Source organism: Labeo rohita, chromosome 15 (genome assembly GCF_022985175.1).
Source record: "Labeo rohita strain BAU-BD-2019 chromosome 15, IGBB_LRoh.1.0, whole genome shotgun sequence".
NCBI lineage: Eukaryota > Metazoa > Chordata > Actinopteri > Cypriniformes > Cyprinidae > Labeo > Labeo rohita.
The window spans coordinates 28,789,036-28,813,078 of NC_066883.1; the positions used below are offsets into that span (position 1 = coordinate 28,789,036).

Sequence of the window (24,043 nt, forward strand, 5' to 3'; positions counted from 1 at the left end):
TTGTGACTTTATTTCTCGTAATTGTAACTCATAATTGTAAGTTTATATCTCACAATTATGAGAAAAAAAGTCAGAATTGCGAATTTGTATCTCACAATTCCTTATAATTTGCATTTGCGAGTTTATATCTCACAATTCTGAGAAAAAAAAGTCTGAATTATGAGTTTATATCTTACAATTTTCACTTTATAACTCACAGTTGAGAGTTTATATCTCACAGTTCTGAGTAAAAATCAGAATTGTGAGATAAAAAGTCGCGGTAACCTAAATTTTTTATTCAGTAGCGGAAATGGACACAAACAGTCTGGAAACGTATTTGTGCTTCCCTTTTAAATTTGATTCATTTTAATTATATATAGTTTTAATTGCTAATGATTAATATTTAGTATTTAATTATTTAAAAAAAAATGAAAAGGTCTGATACCTGAATCTAAATAGCAAGTATTTATTTAACAGCAAGTGTGTGTTTATATGTGTTTCAGGTCTATGAGCACCAGGATGGAAGCAAATCTCTAAAATTGGGGGATTTTGGCTTGGCAACAATTGTGGACGGTCCGCTTTACACTATATGTGGAACCCCAACCTATGTAGCTCCAGAGATCGTTGCAGAGACGGGGTAAATAATGTCTTTATTAGCATGCCAATGTTATTATAACAGAGCATGAAAACTACGGCTTTTTAAAAATTAGGTGCCGTATTCACTGGTCTGGAATATAACTTAAAGAGTACTGTCATATTGTGATTTTCTCTTCATGTTATAGGTATGGATTGAAAGTTGATATCTGGGCGGCCGGGGTAATAACATACATACTGCTTTGCGGCTTCCCTCCTTTCCGTGGGTAAGTACAGCATTGTCGTAAGCTAAGCATGTTACATTTATTGTGGGTTCAGTATGAGGTCAATTTAGACAACTTTACAGCTCATATGTGAATGAGTTAATCATCTGAAAGCTAAATAAATAAGCTTTCCATTAATATATGGTTTGTTAGGATAGGACAATATTTTGTCGAGATACAACAGTTTGAAAATATGGATTCTGAGAGTCCACAAAAAAAAAAAAATCTAAATATTGAGAAAATTGGCTTTAAAGTTGTCCAAATTAAGTTCTTAGCAATGCATATTACTAATCAAAAATTTTGATATATTTATGGTAGAAAATTTACAAAATATCTTAATTGAACATGATCTTTAATTAATATCCTAATGATTTTTGGCATGAAAGAAAAATCGATAATTTTGACTCATACAATATATTGTTGGTTATTGCTACAAATATACCCATGCGACTGGTTTTGTGGTCCAGGATCACATATAATAAATGTGTCACTCCCTCTAGTGGCCATTTACTGTAATTCTGTTTTGACCTGCACATCTGCAGAGGATAGATACAAGCTGTACATTGACTCATTGCAGTAGCACAATAAATATTCATAAATATTCAAATGCATCTGTCATTTTAGGAGCACTGATGATCAGGAGGCTCTTTTTGACCAGATTCTGATGGGACAGTTGGATTTCCCTCTTCCATACTGGGACAATGTATCTGACTCTGCAAAGGTCGGTACACCAAAACAAAGTTAGAAATTTCTGGAAAGAAAACAAACCTAATTCTCTGCGTTTTTCACTTCCTTTCTCTACAGGCACTTATTACCTGCATGCTACAGGTGGAGGTCGAACAGAGATACACAGCTCTCCAGGTTTTAGACCATCCCTGGGTCAACGTAAGACTTCATCCATCTGTTTATGTGCTATTCTCAGACTATTAGTGGGAAACTGACATGTGGAAATACTATTTCTGCTCTTTCTCAGGATGACAGGATGTGTGAGAATCAGCACCAGTTGTCTGTGGCTGGCAAGATTAAGAAAAATTTCAACATGGGCCCCAAACCCACCAACACCACAGCAGGAGTCACTGTCATAGCAGTAAGATTTGTCTGTTTAGCTCTTACATTTAAATATATCTTTTCTTTGACAATCAATATTACCTACATTAATTAAAGCCAATATTCTCAAATCAAATATTGGTGCACTGAGGATCACTACTACAGCAGCTGTAACTTTAAGGTGTCTAGTTTTAAATTTGTTGCTTTATTTTAAAAGAGCGATAGCATGTCTATTATATTTTCACAATGGATTGTACCTGGCATCAAAGCATTTTTCTCTCATTCAGGCATATGAGATTTTCTCTAAGTGACGTTTGCATCACACTTACATGAATAGTTTTGATATGAAAAATTGACATGCAATTCAAATTGTTGTGAGTTTAAATAGCCCTCAAGTCTTTTGGAACAAACCCTGCAAAGGTCTGCAGTACACTGGATCTGCTGTAATAAAATCTACTCAAATATAGTTTTAGCTATTAAAATATTCTGGAGGTTGTGCTCTTATCTCATAGCTCTTCGCTGACTCATCCATCAGCTCATTCCTCTTCTCTCCTGGCAGACTCCATCCTGCTGCTTTCTTATGGCTGTGACATCTCTTCCTCTGATTCTGTGCTCTGCTTATATAATGACTGTCAGCACTGTTGTCAGGGACTGAATCAAATTAAACACTCAAGATTCCTATATTTTTATCTTTTCATACATGCTTTCCTAATGTTGGGCAATTACATAACATTACACGCACTACTGTACATCCGTATGAAAACAAAATTTAAACACAATATTTTCTTTCAAAATATTTCCACTTTGATATCTGAATCTGTTTTGCGAAACACAAGTGCCTTTCAAAAGTATTCATACCCCTCTACTTTTTTCACATTGTAAACTTTTTTTAACATCAATCTACACTCCATACACCATAATGACAAAGCACAAAACAGATTTGTAACAACTTTGCAAATTTATTCAAAATAAAACACTGAAATAAGTACATTGCATAAGTATTCATACCCTTAACTCAGTACTTAGGTGAAGCACCTTTACAGCCTCAGGTCTTTTTGGATATAATACGTCAAGTTTTGCACATCTGCATTTGGCAATTATCTGCCATTCTTCTCTTTACTTCTTCACCTCTCAAGCTCTGTCAGCTTGGATGAGGGCTGGCAGACATTTTCAGATTTCTACATAAATGTTTGTTTGGGTTCAAGCCCAGGCTGTGGCTGGGCCACTCAAGGACATTCACAGAGTTGTCTATAAGCCACTCTTACTGAGTGCTTTGGGTCATTGTCCTGTTGGAAGGTAAACCTTCTGCGCAGTCTGAGGTTCTGAATGCTCTGTGTTTTCATTAAGGCGATCTCTATGTTTTGCTGTGTTGAGTTTTCCTTTTACTCTGACGAGTCCCTCAGTCCCTGCCGCCGAAAAACAGCCCCACAGCATGAGGCTGCTACCACCACACTTTACTGTTGGATACTACTGTGCAGGTGATGAGCAGTGTCTGGTTTTCTTCAAACATGATGTTTGGAATTGAGCTGCATCAGACAACATAATCTTGTTTCTTACAATCTGAGAGTTCTTTAGGTGCTTTGTTGCAAATTCCAAGTGTGTTTTCATGTGTTTTCACTGAGGAGAGGATTGAGTTTGGCCACACTGCCATAAAGATCGGATTGGTGGAGTATTGCAGTTCTTCTGTAAGTTTCTCCCATCTGCATATATGATCACAAAGCTCAACTAGAGTGACCATCAGCTTCTTGGTCACCTTGGTCTAACCAAGGTCCTTCTCCATCAGAAATCTGATCTATTGAGCTGCACTCATTTGAGTGCATTTGGCCAACATTTTGGCCAAGAGGCCAGCTCTAGGAAGAGTCCTAGTTGGTCCACACTTCTTCCATTATAGATAATAAAGGCTTCTGTGAACCTTCAATACAGCAGAATTTTTTCTGAACTCTTCCCCATATCTGTGCCTTGATGCAATCCTGTCTCTGAGATCTACAGGCTCTAGACCTTTTATTGAGAGGTGTGCCTTTCCAAATCATACTCATTCAAATGAATTTTCCACGGGTTAACTTCACTCGAAGTGTAGTAACATCTACAAGAGATGTGAATGCTCCTGAGCTACATTTCAAGAGTTTCAGAAAAGGGTATGAATACTTATGCAATGGAATCATTTTAGTTGTTATTTCTAATAAACATATAAAGTTGTTACAAACATGTTTTGTGCTTTGTCATTATGATGTACGGAGTGTAGATTGATGTGGGGGGAAAAAGTAACAGTTTAACATAAGGCTGAAACATAAAACGAAAAAATTAAGGGGTGTGAATACTTTTGCAAGGCACTGTATATACTAACTTTCAAAAGTTTGGGGTCAATAAGGTTTTTTTTTAAATGTTTTTGAAAGAGATCTCTTATGCTCACCAAGGCTGCATTTATTTGATCAAAAATACAGTTACAACTAAATTATTAAAATTCAATTAACTGTATTGTATTTTAATATATTTTAGAATGTAATTTATTCCTGTGATGCAAAGCTGAATTTTCAGCATCATTACTTCAGTCTTCAGTGTCATGATCCTTGAACTCATTCTAGTTTGCTGTTTTGCTCAAGAAACATTTCTTATTATTATCAAGGTTGAAAACAGTTGTCTTATTGACCCCGTATGTTTTTCTTTATTTGCACATTGCTTTGCATGTTTACTGTGTCATTAGCTTCATACATAGTTGTTTTTATTTCTTAAATTGAGTGTTTCTATATATAAAACTGGTGAAAGGTATACTGACTGCTCTTGTTTTGTAGAAGTAACTCTTAAAATTACGCCATTATTGAACAGCACCTCATGGCTCAAAGCTTGTGCTGTTCTACACGGTGAAAGTCGAAATCTGATCTATTGAGCTGCACTCATTTCTCTCTGCTCAGCCGGACGAGGGGTTTACCATCAAGCGTTCAGGGTCTTTGGACTGCTACCCGCACCCAGGGATGTATTGGATAAGGTATGCCCACAGAGCGGCCCAAACCGGCAGTGTTTCCATGGCAACGTGCTGGCAGTCTCCATAGTCCCTTCTCTTCCACACTCTGCCTTTTGCTATAAAGTTGCTTTTTTTTGCCATTAATACTTTTCAGTTCATATTCTGCGTAGCTTTTGCTTTCTGGTAGTGCTTTGCTGAATTCTGTTTGTCACTGCTTCACTTTTCCCTTTTTTTGCTCTGTGTTATTGTTTAGTGGCATTCATCTTTGCCGTCCGAGATGCTTGGATAGTTGAAGTGTACACTTATTACTCAGCATGCATGACACTGCTGGTTATGAGTTACACACTAGCTTGAATGTGTGGTTCTGTACTGGATATACTGCAGGATGCAGTGAAAGTGTTTGGTGTGCAGATGTGTGTGTTAGTGGGAGAGCTGCAGAAACTAATTGATACTGAAAACAGAAATCATTACTGATTATTTAGACTTGTAATCTTTAAAAAAAAGTTTCAAATGGTAAAGATTTACTTTTGTGTAAATTGTTCATAAAAACATTTTCTGTAATTATTGCATTTAATTGAAACTGACAGTTTACAAAAAGATTTTATGAACAATTTACAAAAAAATATTTCAAACATAATATTACATTCTAAATAAATTTTGGGGGTTGGTGTATTTTTTTAAAGAAATTATTACTTTAAGGGTGCATTAAAATTAATACGAGTAAAGTTTGACAGTAAAGTACATTGTTAAAAAACTTTATAATTATTCAATAATTTCTGAAGGATCATGTGACAAAAGACTGGAGAACTCAGTTCAAAACAGTTCATTTTAAATTTGAATAATATTTCAAAATATATTTGTTTTTACTGTACTTTTTAAATACACTACTAGTCAAAAGGTTTTGGAAAGTGGTATTTTTAATGTTTTTTAAAATAAGATTCAAAGTAAGATTCAAAGTACAGCAAAAAAGCTTAAATTCAAAGCTGAATTTTTAGCAAGATTACCAGTCACATGATCCTTTATAAATAATTATAATATTCTGATTTGCTGCTCAAAAACATTTATTATTATTATTGTTATTATTATTAGGTTGAAAACAGTTGAGTAACATTTTTTCAGGTTTTCTTTGATGAATAGAAAGTTCAGAAGAACAGCATTTATCTGAAATATAAATCTTTTGTAACTATAAAATGTCATCACTTTTGATCAATCTAAATAAAAGTATTAATTTCTATAATTTCTTTCCGGAAAAAAAAATAATACTGACTCCAAGCTTTTGAATGGTATAGTGTATAATGTTACAAAAGCTTTTTATTTCAGATAAATGCTAATCTTTGGATCTTTCTATTCATTAGAGTCCTGAAAAAACAGTTTTAAATACTGATAATGATAATAATAATAATAATAACAGGAAATGTTTCTTGAACAGCAAATCAGCATATTAGAATGATTTCTGAAGGATCATGTGACGCTGGAAACTGTAGTAATGATGCTGAAAATGTAGCTTTGATCACAGGAAAAAATTACATTTTAAAATATATTAAAATAGAAAACAGTTATTTTAAATAGAAAATTATTTCACAATATTACTGCTTTTGCTGTACTTTAAATCAAATAAATGCAGGCTTGGTGAGCAAAAGAGACTTTAAAACAAAAAACATTAAAAATCTTACTGTTCAAAAACTTTTGACTGGTAGTTGAGCATAAAAAAAAACTTTTTTGAAAATCATTAAAAATATTACTCATCCCAAACCTCTATGTATATATTTTATATATTTATATGTACAAAATGTATATATATGTATATATATATATATATATATATATATATATACACACACATATATATATATATATATATATATATTCTTTTAATATAATTTAACATAATTTTAAAAACTGGAAATAAATGTCCACAATGTTCACTATGCTTGGTGCACTACTTCTAAATAGTTCACTATAACCAACATATTCGTTTTTTGTTTTTTTTACACTTTAACCACAGTTCAGTCTTTAAGAAATAGTTCACACTAAAATGGAAATTCTGTCATTACTCACTACTCACCCTCATGTCTTTACGAACCTGTAAGACCGCTCATCTTCGGAACACAAATTAAGACATTTTGGATGAAATCTGAAAGCTTTCTGACCCTGCTTAGACAGCAATGCAACTACCACGTTCAAGGCCCAGAAAGGTAGTAAGGACATTATTAAAATAGTCCATGTGACATCAGTGGTTGAACTTGTTCACAGGGTCAGAAAGCTCTTGGATTTCATCAAAAATATCTGTATTTGTGTTCTGAAGATGAACAAAGTCTTACAGGTTTGAAACGACATGAGGGTGAGTAACTAATGACAGAATTTTCATTTTAGGCTAAACTATCCCTTTAATTCAAAGAGACAGGTTTTGATTTTAGCTGTCTTGGAAAGTCACGATAATTGTAATCGACATGCAAATGAAAATCTGTTAGCCTGCACCCATCCGAACTATCTCCCTGTTGATTCCTGAGCAGTCATTCACTATCCCATGCTCTCGTGTTCCCCAGAGCACCCCTCTTGATAAGGAGAGGCAGGTTTTCAGACGAAGACGCCACCAGGATGTGAAAGCGGCCACTGCCCGCAGCACCCAGAGCCCCTTCCCCTCCAGCCCCGCCACCGGCCCAGTCCTCTCTGCAGCGGAGTTCACCTCAGAGTCAGAGGACATTTCCCCCAGCTCTGCCGAGACGGTCCGCTCACCCACATCACCATTTTAAGCCCAAACTGGGCAGGGATCAATGGAAAATTATCTAGAAATAAAAGGTAAATTGACTTGTGAATTTTTAAAAATGAACGTTTGTTACGTGGAGCAGATGTGAGTAAGTAGGACTGGATGGGCTGGTTTTCTCTGTTCAGATTCTGAGGGTAGCACACCTGAACAGGTGTAAAAATAATCTCACACTCTTAGCAGTTTTTCATTCGAAATGAGAAGCCCTTGTCATTGTTTTAGAGTTTTCTTTTCATCATGACATGTTTGGTGCTATATGAGGTTTTGTTTGTAGACCATCAAAATCTGCCTTCCTACTAGTAAACCGCGTCCCTATTTCGCCCTCTAGTGTTCTATAGAAAGTAATGCAGCCGCTCTGTTTTATCACAAACATGACCGTCTGTTTAATACCTAGCCTCTATTAATAAATCTGCGATGTTTTAGCATCTTCTCTTTCAGTGACAAAATCTTGTGAGTTTTTACCTTTTGTATGAACTTTATATCTTTTAAATATTTTAGGTTTGTACATTTATTTCAAACTGATAACTCGCATATTCCAGCATTTCCTTTGAGAAACTTGTTTTTTGTCGGAATAGACATTAGAATGTTCTTTCTAGAATGTGTAAAATACCTGAATAGTTCTCTTTTTGATGTGTTTGGCTGTAGAAAGGCTTGTTTGAACTGCAAGTGATGGGTGCTGATTTAACATGTATGACGTTCAATGACTAGAAACTTGTCAGTCCTTGCTGCTGCTATAATAGTAACTACAAGTTGAGTTCTGTCAGTACCACTTGAAATGAACATAAATAGGTGGTACGGCTACTTCCCGAAATTTGAATTCCTTCTCAAGGGAACAGAATGTACCACTAGCATTTTGTTTTATAAAGTAGCGTACTAAGAAAGACGCACTACAAGTCTACTACTGATTTTAAAGATTGCTTTTGGACTAAAATTGTATGTTTTTTTTTAAGTGGAATGTAATATTTTGGTCAGATTTTTTTTACTTATTTATTTAATTATTTGTTTATTTCGCATTCAGCAGTGAAATGTCTAAGCAAAATGTCCATTTTAATTTGAATGTATCATGTTGTTTTTGTCACATGATGACCAAATATGACACGACAGAATGATTCCTGTTTCCACCATAGATATAAGGTATTTACTATATTTCATCTCACAATTTTGACTTCTTTTTTTTTTTTCAATTCTGAGGAAACAAAAGTCAGAAATGCAAGAAACATGCTCAGAATTGTTAGGAAAGTTGTGAGATAAATTGAGAGATGTAAACTCAATTTATGAGTTTATGTAGACGCAAACATAAAAAAAAAAAAATCTAAAAAAGAATCAGAATTGCGAGAAAAGAAGTGCAAATTTAGATCTTACAATTCTGAGTTTATCATGCAATTCTGAAAAGAAAAAAAAAGTCTAAAAAAATTCGAAAAAAAAAAAAATCAGAATTGAGATAAGCTTGGAATTGCACAATTCTTTTTTTCTCAGAATTGCAAATTTATATCTTACAATTCTAAGTTTATATCGTGCAATTCTGAAAAAGAAAAAACTCCGGGAAAAAAATTAGTATTGTGAAATAAGCTTGGCATCGCACAATTGTTTTTTTCTCAGAATTACAAATTTATATCACAGAATACTTAATTTATATCATGCAATTCTGAAAAAGAAGAAAATCTGCAAAAAATTCTAAAAAAAATTCTGAATTGCAAGATAAGCTTGGAATTGCACAATTATTTTTTCCCCTCAGAACTGCACATTTATATCTCAAAGTTCTGAATTTATATCTTGCAATTCTGAAAAAGAAAAAAATTCTAAAAAAAATCAGAATTGTGAGAAAAGTTCGGAATTGCACTATTTTTTTTTTTTTCTCAGAATTGCAAATTTACATCTCACAGTTCTGAGTTTATCTTGCAATTCTGAAAAGAAAAAAAAAAGTTTAAAAAAGTTCATTAAAATCCTAAAAAAAAATCTGAATTGTGAGATAAGCTTGGAATCGCACAATTCTTTTTTTCTCAGAATTACAAACTTATATCTCAAAATACTTAATTTATATCATGCAATTCGGAAAAAGAAGAAAGTCTGCAAAAAATTCAAAAAAAAAAAAAAAAAATTCAGAATTGCCAGATAAGCTTGGAATTGCACAATTCTTTTTTTTTTTTTTGTTCTCAGAATTGCACATTTATATCTCAAAATTTTGAATTTAAATCTTGCAATTCTGAAATAGAAAAAAAAATTGTGAGATAAAGGTTGCAATTACCTCCATAATATGTGGGGGAAAAAACTGTAGACAAATGTTCACTTTTTACCTTAAGATCATAAAGGATTGTGATTCATTTTAATGAGCTAGCGTAACGAAATACTTTTTTAAAAGCAGTTTATTCATAATTGTTCAAATCTACAGAAATTCCACCATAGGGACCCACTTTATATTAAGTGTCTAAAATACCAGCCTATGTACTATAACATTTAACACTTTTTAAAGTTGTGCTTAAATTAAAAAAAAAACACATGCATGTAATTACATCTACTGTATAATTATACTAACCCTACCCATCTTCCACCTCAATACAATACATCATGAACTCAATAAGTACATTGTATCAAACAATTATTTTTCTGCTGTAGCTACTTAAAGATAAAGACTAATATAAAGTGGGATCCAAAATAGTAGTTAGCTGCATTACATATACAAAAAGTTTGCTGTTAAATTTCTGTTACTTGGCCATATCTGGGCTCCAAATTTATTATCTATTTATACAGTACATTTTTATTCCTTTATGTGGTGTTTTGTGGAGTTTGCACACTTACTGTAAAGGACCGAGTGTGTCTGTCTTTGCATGTGATCTGAGTATGAGTGATTATCATTTTAATATTCATTTACTGTAGCATCAAGACATGTTGACCCCATCTACAACTATCTACAAGTTTCACTGAAGACCAGTCTTGATTATGTTTGCGCTTCTCAATATTTAACATTGTAATACAGCTTATTGAAGCCTCCAGCATGTAAAGGCTTCCGGTGACACTATGAAGGGGTGAAAAGCACAAAGGCTAAAAGAGTAGTATAGCATGTATTTGCTTTTTAATTAAAAAAAATGTATCTGCTGTGTTTGCTCGTCAAAACTAGACTAGAACCTAATCCATGATCAACCTATTTTCAATAGGATGTAGATCAGTTCATTATAATATAGGAAATATTCTAGGCCATATGCAAAATTCGGTGCACAAGCATTGATTACACATTGTATATTTGTATAGATGTATATCCATTGCTTGTCCTATTGTCTTTCCCATCAAATGTCATTTAGGCTTGACTTCCTTTCCGGAGGAAGAGTCTTTGCTTCCAAGTAGCATTGAACAGTGGTGCATTCAGCAACAAGCCAAACCTGTGAATAAACTACTCCTCAAGCAGACACCTGTGTTGTTGTTGTTATTTTAAGAAATAGTTCATCCAAAAAATGAAAATTCTGTCTTTAATTACTAACCCTCATGTCATTCCAAACCCGTAAGACCTTTGTTTTGATGAAATCCAAGAGACTTCATTCAGCAATTTCTTCGACGTGTGTTCACGAGAGTATCACGACACATGAGTCCAAATTAGGGCTATTCACACTTAAATTAGTTAACCCTTGGCTATTCTAAACTGCTCGTATTTAACACAGGGTTAAAAACGTTAACTTCCGTTTTAGAGAACAATCCTGAACCCCGGGTTAGCATTCTAATTTGCATATTTGCGGCGTCTGTCATTGATTGGGAGAACGCAGCATGTGACCTGTTTGCACAACCGCCAGTGTTGCCAAGTCCATGGTTTTCCCGCAGAATTGGGCTACTTTTACATTGTTGCCACGGGTAGTTTTTGAAGTCCACGGGTTAAAGCAACGGCATTAACGTCATATTTAGCCCCTGAAATGCAAATTTACCATGGGGAACCCCGACACCAAAACATGTATTTTATCACCTGGAATGCGGAATGCAACCTCCATTCTCCCTCTTGAAGCCAATATGCAAGTGACTAAAACTGCAATTCATCGACTGGCCACTAGAGACTGGCTGCAAAAGGGAGTCAATCCCATAGACTCCCCATGTTAAAATACCCAATTTTACAGCAGAAAAAAAAAAAAATGTTTTTAAGGGCTAATTTTGCCCTTTATGTCAACTGTGAGGGGGGTGATTTTTTTTTTTTTATAACTCATCTGTTTAAATTATATTAAGCCTTGAAGTTCTGCATAATTTAGGGCGTGGCCACTTGAGTGACAGGGGGATTGCCGCTGCTGTCACCACCGTCACGCTAGGCGGGCGTGGTTTCAGCAACCAGCTCCACCCACGTCCCGCCTCTTTGCCCATTTTCAATTATCCGGGAGTGACGTGCAGTGACGCGATTCCAAGATGGCGACGGCCGACTCCCGCCACTAAGAGCTTCAAAAATGCTCTTCAGAAACCTACAGGTGACGTCACGAACACTACGTCCATATTTTTTTTACAGTCTATGGGGACACCCCTTGAAATGCAAATGGGCAGGTTTTGTTGTGAAAACCTGGCAACCCTGACAACCGCTAGTATTCAGATTATTACATTATTCCAGTCTGTGGTATAATGTTTTTACTGCGTGGAGTGGACTTTCCACCTTTTTCTTTAACACAGAAACAATCCTATGGATAAGACTTCCAATTCACCCTCCATTATCGAGGGTTTGCACTTACGTCGGTTTAGTCAGTTACCCGGATGCGTGGCCATACTCGGATGTAAACAACAGCATGAATTGCACCATTAATATACTACTGAAATACGCTGTTCTGGTAATTTATGCTGTCTGAATCACAGAAAAACAAAAAAACGTGTGGAAGCTGCTAAATCATACAGAGAAGGACAAAAAAAAAATAAGGTAACGTAGAAAAAGGGGAGTAAAAAAAAAACAGTTCTTAACACAATTTACCTGTTTTCTGTCACCACTTGATATGTTTTTCCCTTAAATGCTGAAACGACTGTTAAGTCACAGTGTTTCCGTCATTGTCGAAACAACGTGAATAGAAAATATGAATATGAGACACGATATTTTAATGTTACACTTTTGCTTTATCGGGTAAAAATATTACATGACGGAAAATACTGCTGTTGTCAAATACACATGTAGTGTATTAACTCAATTTAACGCAAGAGGACAGAACTCATAACTCACGTTTCATAATATTTTTATTATAAATAAAAAGTAGGCAAATACATTTCTCTCATCACAATGATTCACTAGGACATACTGAACATACTGAAAAAGTAACCAACTTAAACATATCTGCTGAATTAGCAGGCACCTTCACTTGCAATGTCAATGTTCCTGATGGAAACTGTTCTCATCAAATAAATCATTTGAAATCTGAGGCATTTTAACATAAACATGACATTAAGGTAAACTCATTTTAAGGTTTTAAAAATAACATCGCTCAGTATATCAAATCTAAATCTATTCTTGTAAATAAAACGTTAAGTATGGCACCATATTTATTGTGTGTTAACTGGCAAAAGAAGAAAAAAAACCCAACAACTCAAAGTTTTGCATCTTACAGCAGAACAGTTTCGCATATTTCACATAAAACAATTAAAAATAGTTTGCTTTTCTGATTCATAAACTCTGAGTTATAGATTTGATTTACATTATGTAAGAGAATCAAAGATGCACATACATCATACATAATGTATTGCTTACAGCAGTGATTTTACAATGTTATTTTCAGTTTACAAGTGCAATTCTGAAAGGTGCCAGTAGAGTAAAAATAATATTTAACAAAAAAAAATTGAGATGTACAACGCTTTGTATATGCAAATGTGAAAACATTGAAAATAAAACCATTTAAAGGTGCAAACACCAGTCTAAAAACCTCACCGTTGTCTTTTCATGTGTAAAACCATGTATAACTTCAAACGATAACTTCAAATTGCACAAGAATTACAATGATATTTGCCTAGATGCAGCATCGGAGTCGACCAAAACAATGTCTTTAATGCTGCATACATCAAGAAGTCCAGATACGTCTGAAATGAAATACATCCACAATAGACAAATCCATTCACCCTCACGTGAGGAGAATGACTGAACGAACATTACAGGACATCACATTAAACAAAAAGCTTCTCTTTTTTTCTTTGTAATCATATCAAAAAGCATCTGACGATGTCAAATGCATAAACACAGGACAAACAGAATTCAATCGCAGAATAGTTCAGAAAGCAGCCTCACAGACAGGTTTAAAAGAAATTGTATAGCATTTACATACATGAGCTCAGCATCAGAGGGAGGACTTTTACTTATTGTTCAGGTAGCTTCTTTCCCAAGGGCCTGTAGAAAAAAAACCTAGATAAAAGTGAAATATGCTGCAAGCCGGTAGAAAATAAACCTCATAAAAATATTGTTATTGGATCTCTATGCAAAGTGTCACGGATACAGTTAAAATGACGGGACTACGAGTAAAAAGGCTGTTTTGTTGGCTCAGATGACAATTAGATAAAATAATTTGCGATGAAAATCTGGCCTCCATCTGTGCTCTCTCCATTTTGAAACTGTCATCTGTCAGTCGCTCCTGTGCATTTTTGAGACGCGTATACATTTGCTCAAGCAGCTGGATCTCAGTATAGGCTACTGCGCTTCTCCAACTAGCATCGTGTCGTTTCTTGATCTTCAGTTGCTACGTCACCTCCCGTTCGGCACGTTACCGTCCGAGGCTGCAGCTGGCCGTCATTGGCTGATGGCTCTCAGTACCTGTTCTGATGCTCAAAATGCCAGCGATTAAAATCGATGTTGAAAGCCACGATGCTGCCGGACGCCATGCCTGTGATCAGAGTCCTGGAAATATGAAGAAAACGAATCAGGTTTAAACCAGATCTGGATTTGTTTGTACTGTTTGTCTCTTTGTGGTGAAAGTATAAAGTTGAGTTTGACCTCTGATCGTGTGACAGGTCCATGGCTCGGATGCCGGCGTCACAGCCGGGGTAGACGTACAGCTGTTTGAAGTCACAGGCCTGCCAGACCTCCACCACCCCGTTATCTCCTCCGGTCACTAGATTCTGCCCATCACTGCTCAGGAGGATGGCCTGACGAAAGAGTAGGAAATATAGCCCAGGAAAGTCAGAGTACTGTTTTCTCAACTTTACTAGCTAGGAAGGTACTTACTCTTCCGATGTCAGTAATACGTAATAATAATGTTCCAGATATTATTACTTATACCTACCATTTGTTTGGGGTCAAACAAATACTCTACCATTTGTTTGAGGCCAGTTTTGAAAGAAAGTAATACTTTCATTTAATAAGGACACATTAAATTAATCAATATTGACAGTAAAAGACATTCACAATGTTAAAAAGACTTAAATTTTAAATATTCCATTCAGCCAAACTAAATAAATACAAAAAACATAATAAGAAATGTTTCTTGAGCACCAAATTAGCATATTAAAATAATATCTGAGGATCGTATGAAATTGAAGACTGGAGTAATGATGCTGAAAATTCAGCTTTGCCATCACAGAGTAAATTACATTTAAAAATATATTTAAACTGAAAACAGTTATTTTGAATAGTAGTAATATTTCACAATATTTTCTGTTTTTACTGTATTTGGATCAGATAAATGCAGGCTTGGTGAGCATAAGAGACTTTTTTCAAAAACAAATCAACAAATCAAATAAAATCTTACCAACCCTCAAGTTTTCAGCAGTAGAGTTTACCACAAAATGTTATATAATATTAATGATGATAACATTACTTATGAAATATTACTATTGTTATTACTAATTAAACATACCCAAATATAATTATAATTTCACATTATATTCACAAACTTTGTATGCTTACCACTTATTTAAATATTGATATTTTTAATAAAAAATATAAAACTCATAAATAATAATAAATTAAAGATATAATAAAATATTAAAATAATCATAATAATCGTTATCATCATCATAAAAATACACTAAATTATACATACTTCAATTAAAAAAGAAAAAAAATTGAAACATTTTCATTCTTGGCCTTAGACTTACGATTTTGAAATAATAAACTGAGATATGATATAATAATAATTATTATTATAATAAAAACTAAATTATAAACACTTTAGATTAAAGAAATTAAAAATAAATACTGTAAAATAGATGCATTCTCATTGGTCTTAGACCATTTTGAAATATAATAAATTGAGATATATTGATATATTAAATAATGATAATAATAACAAAAAATTTTAAACACTTTAATATAATAGATTAAAGAAATGAAAAACAAATAGAAAAAAATTGAAGCATTCTCATTATTGGCCTTAGACCTAGGATTTTGAAATTTAATAAACTGAGATATATTGATATATTAAATAATAATAATAATAATAATAAAAAATAATAATAATAAATTAAATTATAAACACTTTAATAAAAATAGATTGGAAAAATTAAAAAAGAATAGAAAAAATAGAAACATTTTCATTATTGGTCTTAGACCATTTTGAAATATAATAAATTGAGATATACTGATATATTAAATAATGATAATAAACTACATTTTCAACACTTTAATAAAATAGATTCAAGAAATTCATATAAAATAAAAAAAAAAGAAGCATTCTCATTACTGGTCTTAGACTTAGGATTTTAAAATAAAATAAATTGAGATATATTAATATATTAAAAATAATAATTAAAAAATAAAATAGAAGCATTCTCATTATTGGTCTTAGACTTAGGATTTTGAAATAAAATAAACAGATATATTAATATATTAATAACAACAACAATAATAATAAACTAAATGATAAATTCCTTAAGGAAATAGATTTAAAAAAAATTAAAACAAATAGAAAAAATAGAAAAATATAAGCATTCTCATTATTGGTCTTAGACTTAGGATTCTGAAATAAAATAAGCTGAGATATAATAATATATTAAACAACAACAACAACAAGATAAAGTAGAAAACTACTGATTTATTTTACCAATAAATTCTGAATTTAAATTAAAATGTAACATTTGTTGATAAGTGGCTCAGTTTACCAGAATTTACTTTCAGAATTCATGATGTTCATCAACGAATAGTATTGCCATTGCAGCCATAGGGCATTACTAAACAACCCAAGCAATGCTATAGAAATCTAAACACTTCATGTACAAGAGCAGTATTAATGTAACAGACCAGTACTGTATGTGTGTGACCAAGCAAAGAGTTGAGAACTTACACGTGCGGAGTCGTTGATCTCCATTTGGGCCAGCAGTTTGCCGTTGATGCTGAAGTTGCAGAACTGACCCCTGTCGTAGTAGATGATGCAGTGACCCTCACTGGACACTGAGATCAGGCGGGGAAGCACACAGCTGTCAGGGCCCTCTAGTGCCCTCAGAAGATCCCCAGTGATGGTGTGGACCAGACATGGCCCCTCTGACAGACAGACATGTCTGATAAGTGATGTTCTTGTGGACTCACACATTGGCTTTACAATTCATATCCCACAATGCTCTGCTCTCACTTACCTTTTGCACCACTGATTACAATTCCCAGCTCAGCACACACTGACACACACACCACCTCATAGTCATGACCGGTCAGAACCGCACGGGGAGCTGGGTAATCACCTGCAAATGAGCACAGGAAATACACACACATTACCCGGCAAGAAACAGAAACATCAGCAAACTGTAGCACAACAACATGACCTAATATTACAGCTTTAAAAGTGAATTTAAAAGCAAAAATATTGTAAATTTAGTAAAATAAAGTAAAATAATAAATTACAGAAAATTATAGAAAAATAGAAGTTCTCACCAGTAGAAGTCTTTGACTTCAGGATTTTTAAAAATAAAATTACAACAACAACAATAATAATACATTTTAAATAAATTAAAAATGTAAATATATATATTTTTAAATATATAATTGAAATTTTAATAATAGTCATAATAACCAAAAATAAACCAAATTATAAATATATAAACAGAAGTAAAATAAACACAAAGGTAGAAAAAAGATACAGCATTATAGATAATTAAATAGAAGCAAAACAGAAGATTCCCATTAGACTTCTTAGGATTATAAAATAATAATAACAAACTAAACAATAAAAGTACATGATATATTAATTAATAAAAAAATAATAAATTAAAAATATAAATGGGGAAAAATATAAGCATTCTCACTAGTGGTCTTTGATTGTACCTAAATAGTTAATAATAATAATAATAATAATAATAAATAATATTAATGAAAAAAAAGTAAATGAATTATAAATACTTTCATAAAAATAGATTAATTTTAATTAAGAAAAATATGAAATTAAAAACAGAAAAAAATAATCATTCTCATTAGAAAAGTAAAAAAAGGATAAATATATAAATAAAAGCAAAACAGAAGATTCTCATTACACTTTTAGGACTATAAAATAATATTAATAATAAACTAAATTATAAATACTTTCATTAAAGTAGATTTAAGAAATTAAAAACAAAAAGAAAAAAAAAATAAAACAATTACAAAAGTAAATTGTGTATTAATTAATACAAATTAAAAATATAAATCCCACTCTCACTAGTGGTCTTTGACTTTTGGATGATTTATTAAACTGTTATAAAATAAACTTTTGTTTTAGCCGAATCTTGTAGTGCACATTACTAAAACCAATAAATCTGATTTGGCCTGGAAAAATAGAAACATTCTCATTAATGGTCTTCGACTTGGGTTTGAAATACTAAATAATAATAATAATAATAAAGTAAGTGACATATCAATTAATATTATAATATAGTAATTAATATATAAATATATTAAATAAATAACAAAAAATATTAAAACTGCTATAAAAGAAACTTGTTTTAGCCGAATCTTGCAGTGCACATGAATAAAACCAATAAATCTGATTTTGCCTGGAAGGTAATCCAGTAAAAATACTACACAAACACAATATAACCGATGTGAGGAAACCACAATAAAGCAGGTCAGAAGAACAGCCCTCGAGAACATCTGCTTCAGGAGGCAGTGGCCTAACAGCCTCTGGACCCCATACACTGTCACATGATGGATGAGAGGGAGGGAAGAGGTGATATGAGGTCATTTAAAGACACCTGTGGTACCTCAGCACCAGCTGGACGCCTCGCTGAACTGCCATGAAAGAGCTCATTTTGGAAAAAGCAGAAAACCAATTCAATTCAAACAACAGCTGAGATGTGAGATGTGTGGACTATCACGTCTACATTTTGCTTATTACAAGGTCCAATGCTGCAATTTCCAACACAGTTCATTTGAGAAATAACAGGTAGAATCATTAAACTCCTGAGCCTCCTGGGTCTCTACCATCACGCTTGAAGACGCCCGTATATTTGTACACACTGCAGTAAGTTAGAGAAGCAATTCGAGCGTAAGGAAAACGGGGCCTGTGGTGTAATTAGCTTGATTTGTGCAGTGAAGAAGCAAAACAGTAATTATTAGCCGGGGGGATCAACATTATGTTTCCAGATGGATTAAACACAGCTTTCGGAGAAGGCGTCTGTGTGTGTGTGTGTGTGTGTGTGTGTGTTTCAACGGTTTAAAGGATTAGTTCATCCAAAATTGAAAATTGTGTCATCATTTACTTGTGCTCATGTTCCAAACACATTCTGTGGAACACAAAAGAAGGAATATAAATAATATGAGTCATTATATTTGTTTTCTTTGCACACAAAAAGTATTCTCAGAGCTTCATAACACTACTGATGTCACATGGACTATTTTAACCACGTTCTTACCTTCAATGCCTTGAACGTTGTTTCTGTCTTTACATGATCAGAAAGCTCTTGGAATTTCATCATAAATATCTTAATGCACTATATACACATTTACTTCTTGGTTTTAGATAAGCCAGCTCAGTCAGGTTCTAGGTTGTTGGTGTCTGGGCCTATTTACGTATTTTTTAAATGACCAGACTTTGTGACTTCCTGCACTTGCTATAGGCTACTTCATACCTGAATACAGTAAAAGTACTAAAATGTCTTATAATAGTCGTTTTATAATAAATCCAAATGCAAGATGTGAAAAAACTGAGCTGACTGAGCTAAGGAGGGATCATCTGCTACCATCTACTGGTTATAAGGCTAATTTCATGTCATTTTAATCTTAAAAGCCTGTTTTCCAACACATTAATTGGCACTTTTTTTCATATCATCTTCATGAATGAAAACTGAATCTTTAAAGTGAATTCACTGCAAAATCGCTGAGAGTGTTTGTTCATGGCTGTGAATGTAAGTTAACGATTATCAAGACTTCCACAATGATGTTGTTTACCAGATAGCATCGTTAGCTAGCTAACATTAGCCTAAACAGTTACGATAATGTTTAGCGCCAGCATTTAAATGTATAATTACGTGTCTAGGAACTTTCCTGGGATTACCAGACTCGGCAAATGAAAATATGTTGTTAAATAACATGAAACTGTATGTTAAATGTCGATACCATTATTTACGGTGACTGCAATTATTTTGTTTCTCAGTTTTTGATAAGAACAAGGCAGGAGAGGTTTTTGTGAGGGTCTGGAGTCTCAGTTGAGGTCGAAAGTTTACACCTTGCAGAATCTGCAAAATGTTAATTATTTTGCCAAAATAAGAGGGAAAATGCATGTTTATATTTTAGTACTGACCTGAAAACGATATTTCACATAAAATAAGTTTACATACAGCACAAGAGAAAATAATAGTTGAATTTCTAGAGATGAATCTGTTCAAAAGTTTACATACACTTGATTCTTAATACTGTGTTGTTACCTGAATTATTATTTTTTTTTAGTGAGTTGTTCATTAGTCCCTTGTTTGTCCTGAACAGTTAAACTGCCCACTGTTCTTCAGAAAAATCCTTCAGGTCCCACATTTTTGTGTATTTGAACCCTTTCCAACAATGACTGTATGATTTTGAGATCCATCTTTTCACTCTAAGGACAACTGAGGGACTCATATGCAATTATTACAGAAGGTTCAAATGCTCACTGATGCTTCAGAAGTAAACACAATGCATTAAGAGTCAGGGGTGAAAACTTTTGAACTGAATGAAGAAGTGTACATTTTTCTTATTTTGCCTAAACATTATATTTTTTTCATTTAGTTCTTCCCTTCAGAAGCTACAGAAGATACTTACATGCTTCTAGGAAGACAAAAAAAAAGAGTTACATTTACCCTGATCTTCAAATTAAAAATCGTTTTCCTTCTGAAGCATCAGTGAGCGTTTGAACTTTCTGTAATAGTTGCATATGTGAACCTCAGTTGTCCTGAGAGTGAAAAGATGGATCTCAAAATCATACATTGTTGGAAAAACATCTGTGGATCATTCAGGTAACAACAGTATTAAGACTCAAGCGTATGTAAACTTTTGAACAGGGTCATTTTTATAAATTTTCACATCTTTTATGTGAAATATCTTATTTAGGTCAGTACTAAATTAAAAAAAAACATGCATTTTGCAGGATCCCTCTTATTTTGGTAAAATAATAAACATTTTGTAGATTCTGCAAGGTGTATGTAAACTTTTGACCTCAACTGTATATACCACAACATCTAATGACGTTTCACCGGAAGCTTACGCTCTGTCCATATAGTTCTTTTGTGTTCAAAAGATGAATGAAGGTCTTACTGGTTTGGAACGACATGAGGGTGAGTAATTAATGACATAATTTTTATTTTTGGGTGAACTATCCCTAGTGGCCGCATTGTGCATTTTATTTTTTACTTCATCAACCATACATATACATGCTGAGGGATTTATAAAACAAAGCTAATAATAAAGTACAGGGAGAAGGTTCATCCCAGTAATTGAGATCTTTTCCATTTTTAATTAACACTAAGTTCATTAACATCCACATAATTAAGACACATGCCATTACTTTGCATGCAGAGCACCATTAAATGAAGCCGCGAATCAATAGAATGACCACTACAAATCCAGATGTTTTTTTAAAGTTGGCGAGCAATCAAAGGTTACTCAAGCCTTGATCAATACGGGAGTTCTCCACAGGGGCCCGTCTGACAGCACTAAGCCCAGCTGTCAGTGATCTGGGTGGGGACGTGTGTCAGCGCTAGATCCCTGGGGAGATCCCAGATCACCTTCATCACAAAAGATTTAATCAGTCCGCACCCGGGCCCTTCTAAACCCTTGCGCTAAACCCCAGCGGTACGGCGACACAATTAAGAGGTGTAAATTGGAGAACGGCTGCTGAGGTCGTGAAGCGCCGGGGCCTTGATTGAGCCGGACGGGATTTTAATCATCGCACATTTAAGACACACTCCGGCTTTCTCGGGCAACTGTGAAATCAATTTCTACACCATGTCGGAGTGCCGCAGGGGCCGGTACTCGGATGTCTGCTGAATATTCATGGATGTTCCTGTCCATTGAGAGATGGATGAAAAAAGTGCAGTGTGGGGAAGCTTGATGAAGCACAGCTGAACTTATCATTAACACAAAAACACACGCTGATGAGGGTTTGTTTTTCTTTACCGATAGACGGATATTGTTTTAACAACCTCACAGAATTTTGGGTGCAAGTCTGGAATATATAATGAGGGAAAGAAAATACTTTTGCATTAAATGAGTGCATTCCACTTTAGATCACATAATAACACCAAAATTAGGTTTATGGAGTGTGTACGTGTGCATAACTGTGAAAGTTTTGCCTCAAGTCCAAGTCTGCCCTGCAAAAACATACTATATACTGCATGCTTATGAAAACATAAGATGAAAATAAAGAAAAGGGAAAAAAGACTAAAGAAGATAAAATATAAAGGAAAGAAATAAAAACAAAGAAAATATAAAATAAAAATAAGTATAAACAACATCAACTAGTATTTTTAGTCTTAATAAAGATGATTAAAATGAGTACAAAACTATTATATTTTATATAGTAAATTTACTTCATATACATATATAAACATATCTAAACTAAATTTTAAAAATGCATTAAATGTATTGAACCTTATTGTACTCCACTAGAGGGCACTGTTCATTTCTTAGAGGACAAGCTCAGCATATTTTATCCATTTGATGCCAGTTTTGGACATGGACAGTTTTTTTTAAATGAATAATGACAAAATATTCACCTTATTATTATTATTACTGTTAATTTCTTAGAAGACAGGCTGAACTATTAATCGATTTTATGCCAATTTTGGACATGGACATTCCTCTTTTATTTATTTTTTTTAAATAATGACAAAACATTCACCTTAAAATATTTATTATTATTATTAGTAATCATAATAATAATAACAGCAATAATTCTAATAATAATAAATATTTAGTATTTTTATTATTCAGTATTTTAATATATTTTTTTAATTAATAAATGACAAAGCATTATTCTTAAAATGTTTAATGATAACAACAACAACAATAATAATCATTACTATTATTGTTGTTTATTTTATCAACCATTTGATGCCAATTTTGGACATGGACAATTATGTTTTAAATGAATAATGACAAAGCAATAATCTTATCATTATTTTAAATATTTATTATTATAATTGTTGTTGTTGTTTGTTTATCATCCATTTGATGCCAATGTTTATTATTATTATGCCAATTTAAGTATTATTATTATTATTATTATTATTAAATATTTTAAGATTTTGGACATGGGCAATTCTTTTTAAAATTAATTATGACAAAACATTAATCTTAAAATCTTACTACTACTACTACTAAGAAGTATTATTATTATTATTATTGTTCATTTATCATCCATTTGATGCCAATTTGTATTATTATGCCAATTTATGTATGTATGTATGTATGTATTATTATTATTATTATTATTATTATTATTAAATATTTTAAGATTTTGGACATGGGCAATTCTTTTAAAACTAATAATGACAAAGCATTAATCTTAAAATCTTAATAATAATAATAATAATAATAATAATAATAGTAATTTGGGACATGGACGATTTTTTTAAATGGATTATGACAAAACAATCTTATTATAAAATATTACTATCATTATTATTATTATTATTAATATATAGATATAATATAAAACTATAAATAAATAATAAATTAATAATCTCAAAGCATCAATCTTAAATAATAACAGTAATAATAATGATTATAATAGTCATTTTAAGATTTGAATATGGAAAATTATTTTTTTTAATTAATAATGACAAAGAATTAATCATTATTATTATTATTACTGTTCGTTTCTTAGAGGATAGGTTCGACATATTTATTTAGTTAAACAAGGCGTTAATAAGAAGAAGAAGAAGAAGAAGAAGAAGAAGAATTGTTATTAAGCTGTTCTAATAAATAATTAAATATAAATAGTGTTCATTAGTATTACTCAAAAATGACTCGCATGACTTTATTAATATATTGCATGGCATAATGACACCAGATTGCTACTAGATTGGTGTACCACAAGCTTGATAGAGTCAAAAATGTTTTTGCTCATTATAAATACATAGTTC

General features: G+C 32.8%; 2 protein-coding genes across 7 annotated transcripts in view; one reads left to right on the forward strand and one right to left on the reverse strand.

Moving 5' to 3' along the window:
- dclk1b (doublecortin-like kinase 1b) overlaps window positions 1–11,007 on the forward strand; it is a 58,118-nt gene extending 47,111 nt beyond the window's left edge. For 3 of the 4 annotated variants that reach the window (XM_051129657.1, XM_051129656.1, XM_051129659.1), the window contains 6 exons: window positions 483–616; window positions 762–839; window positions 1,461–1,557; window positions 1,641–1,721; window positions 1,810–1,923; window positions 7,389–11,007. In XM_051129657.1, the coding sequence (XP_050985614.1) occupies window positions 483–616; window positions 762–839; window positions 1,461–1,557; window positions 1,641–1,721; window positions 1,810–1,923; window positions 7,389–7,595 (711 nt within the window). In that variant the 3' untranslated portion in view covers window positions 7,596–11,007. Of the gene's footprint in view, window positions 1–482; window positions 617–761; window positions 840–1,460; window positions 1,558–1,640; window positions 1,722–1,809; window positions 1,924–4,792; window positions 4,867–7,388 lie in introns of all 4 variants that reach the window. The other variant, XM_051129658.1, reaches the window with a different exon arrangement.
- A 1,761-nt stretch (window positions 11,008–12,768) lies between these two features.
- The window catches only part of nbeab (neurobeachin b), a 366,342-nt gene continuing 355,067 nt past the window's right edge, over window positions 12,769–24,043 (reverse strand). For all 3 annotated transcript variants that reach the window (XM_051129640.1, XM_051129642.1, XM_051129641.1), the window contains 4 exons: window positions 17,099–17,200; window positions 16,810–17,006; window positions 14,523–14,674; window positions 12,769–14,426 (listed from right to left, as the gene is read on the reverse strand). In XM_051129640.1, the coding sequence (XP_050985597.1) occupies window positions 14,336–14,426; window positions 14,523–14,674; window positions 16,810–17,006; window positions 17,099–17,200 (542 nt within the window). In that variant the 3' untranslated portion in view covers window positions 12,769–14,335. The remainder of the gene's footprint in view (window positions 14,427–14,522; window positions 14,675–16,809; window positions 17,007–17,098; window positions 17,201–24,043) is intronic.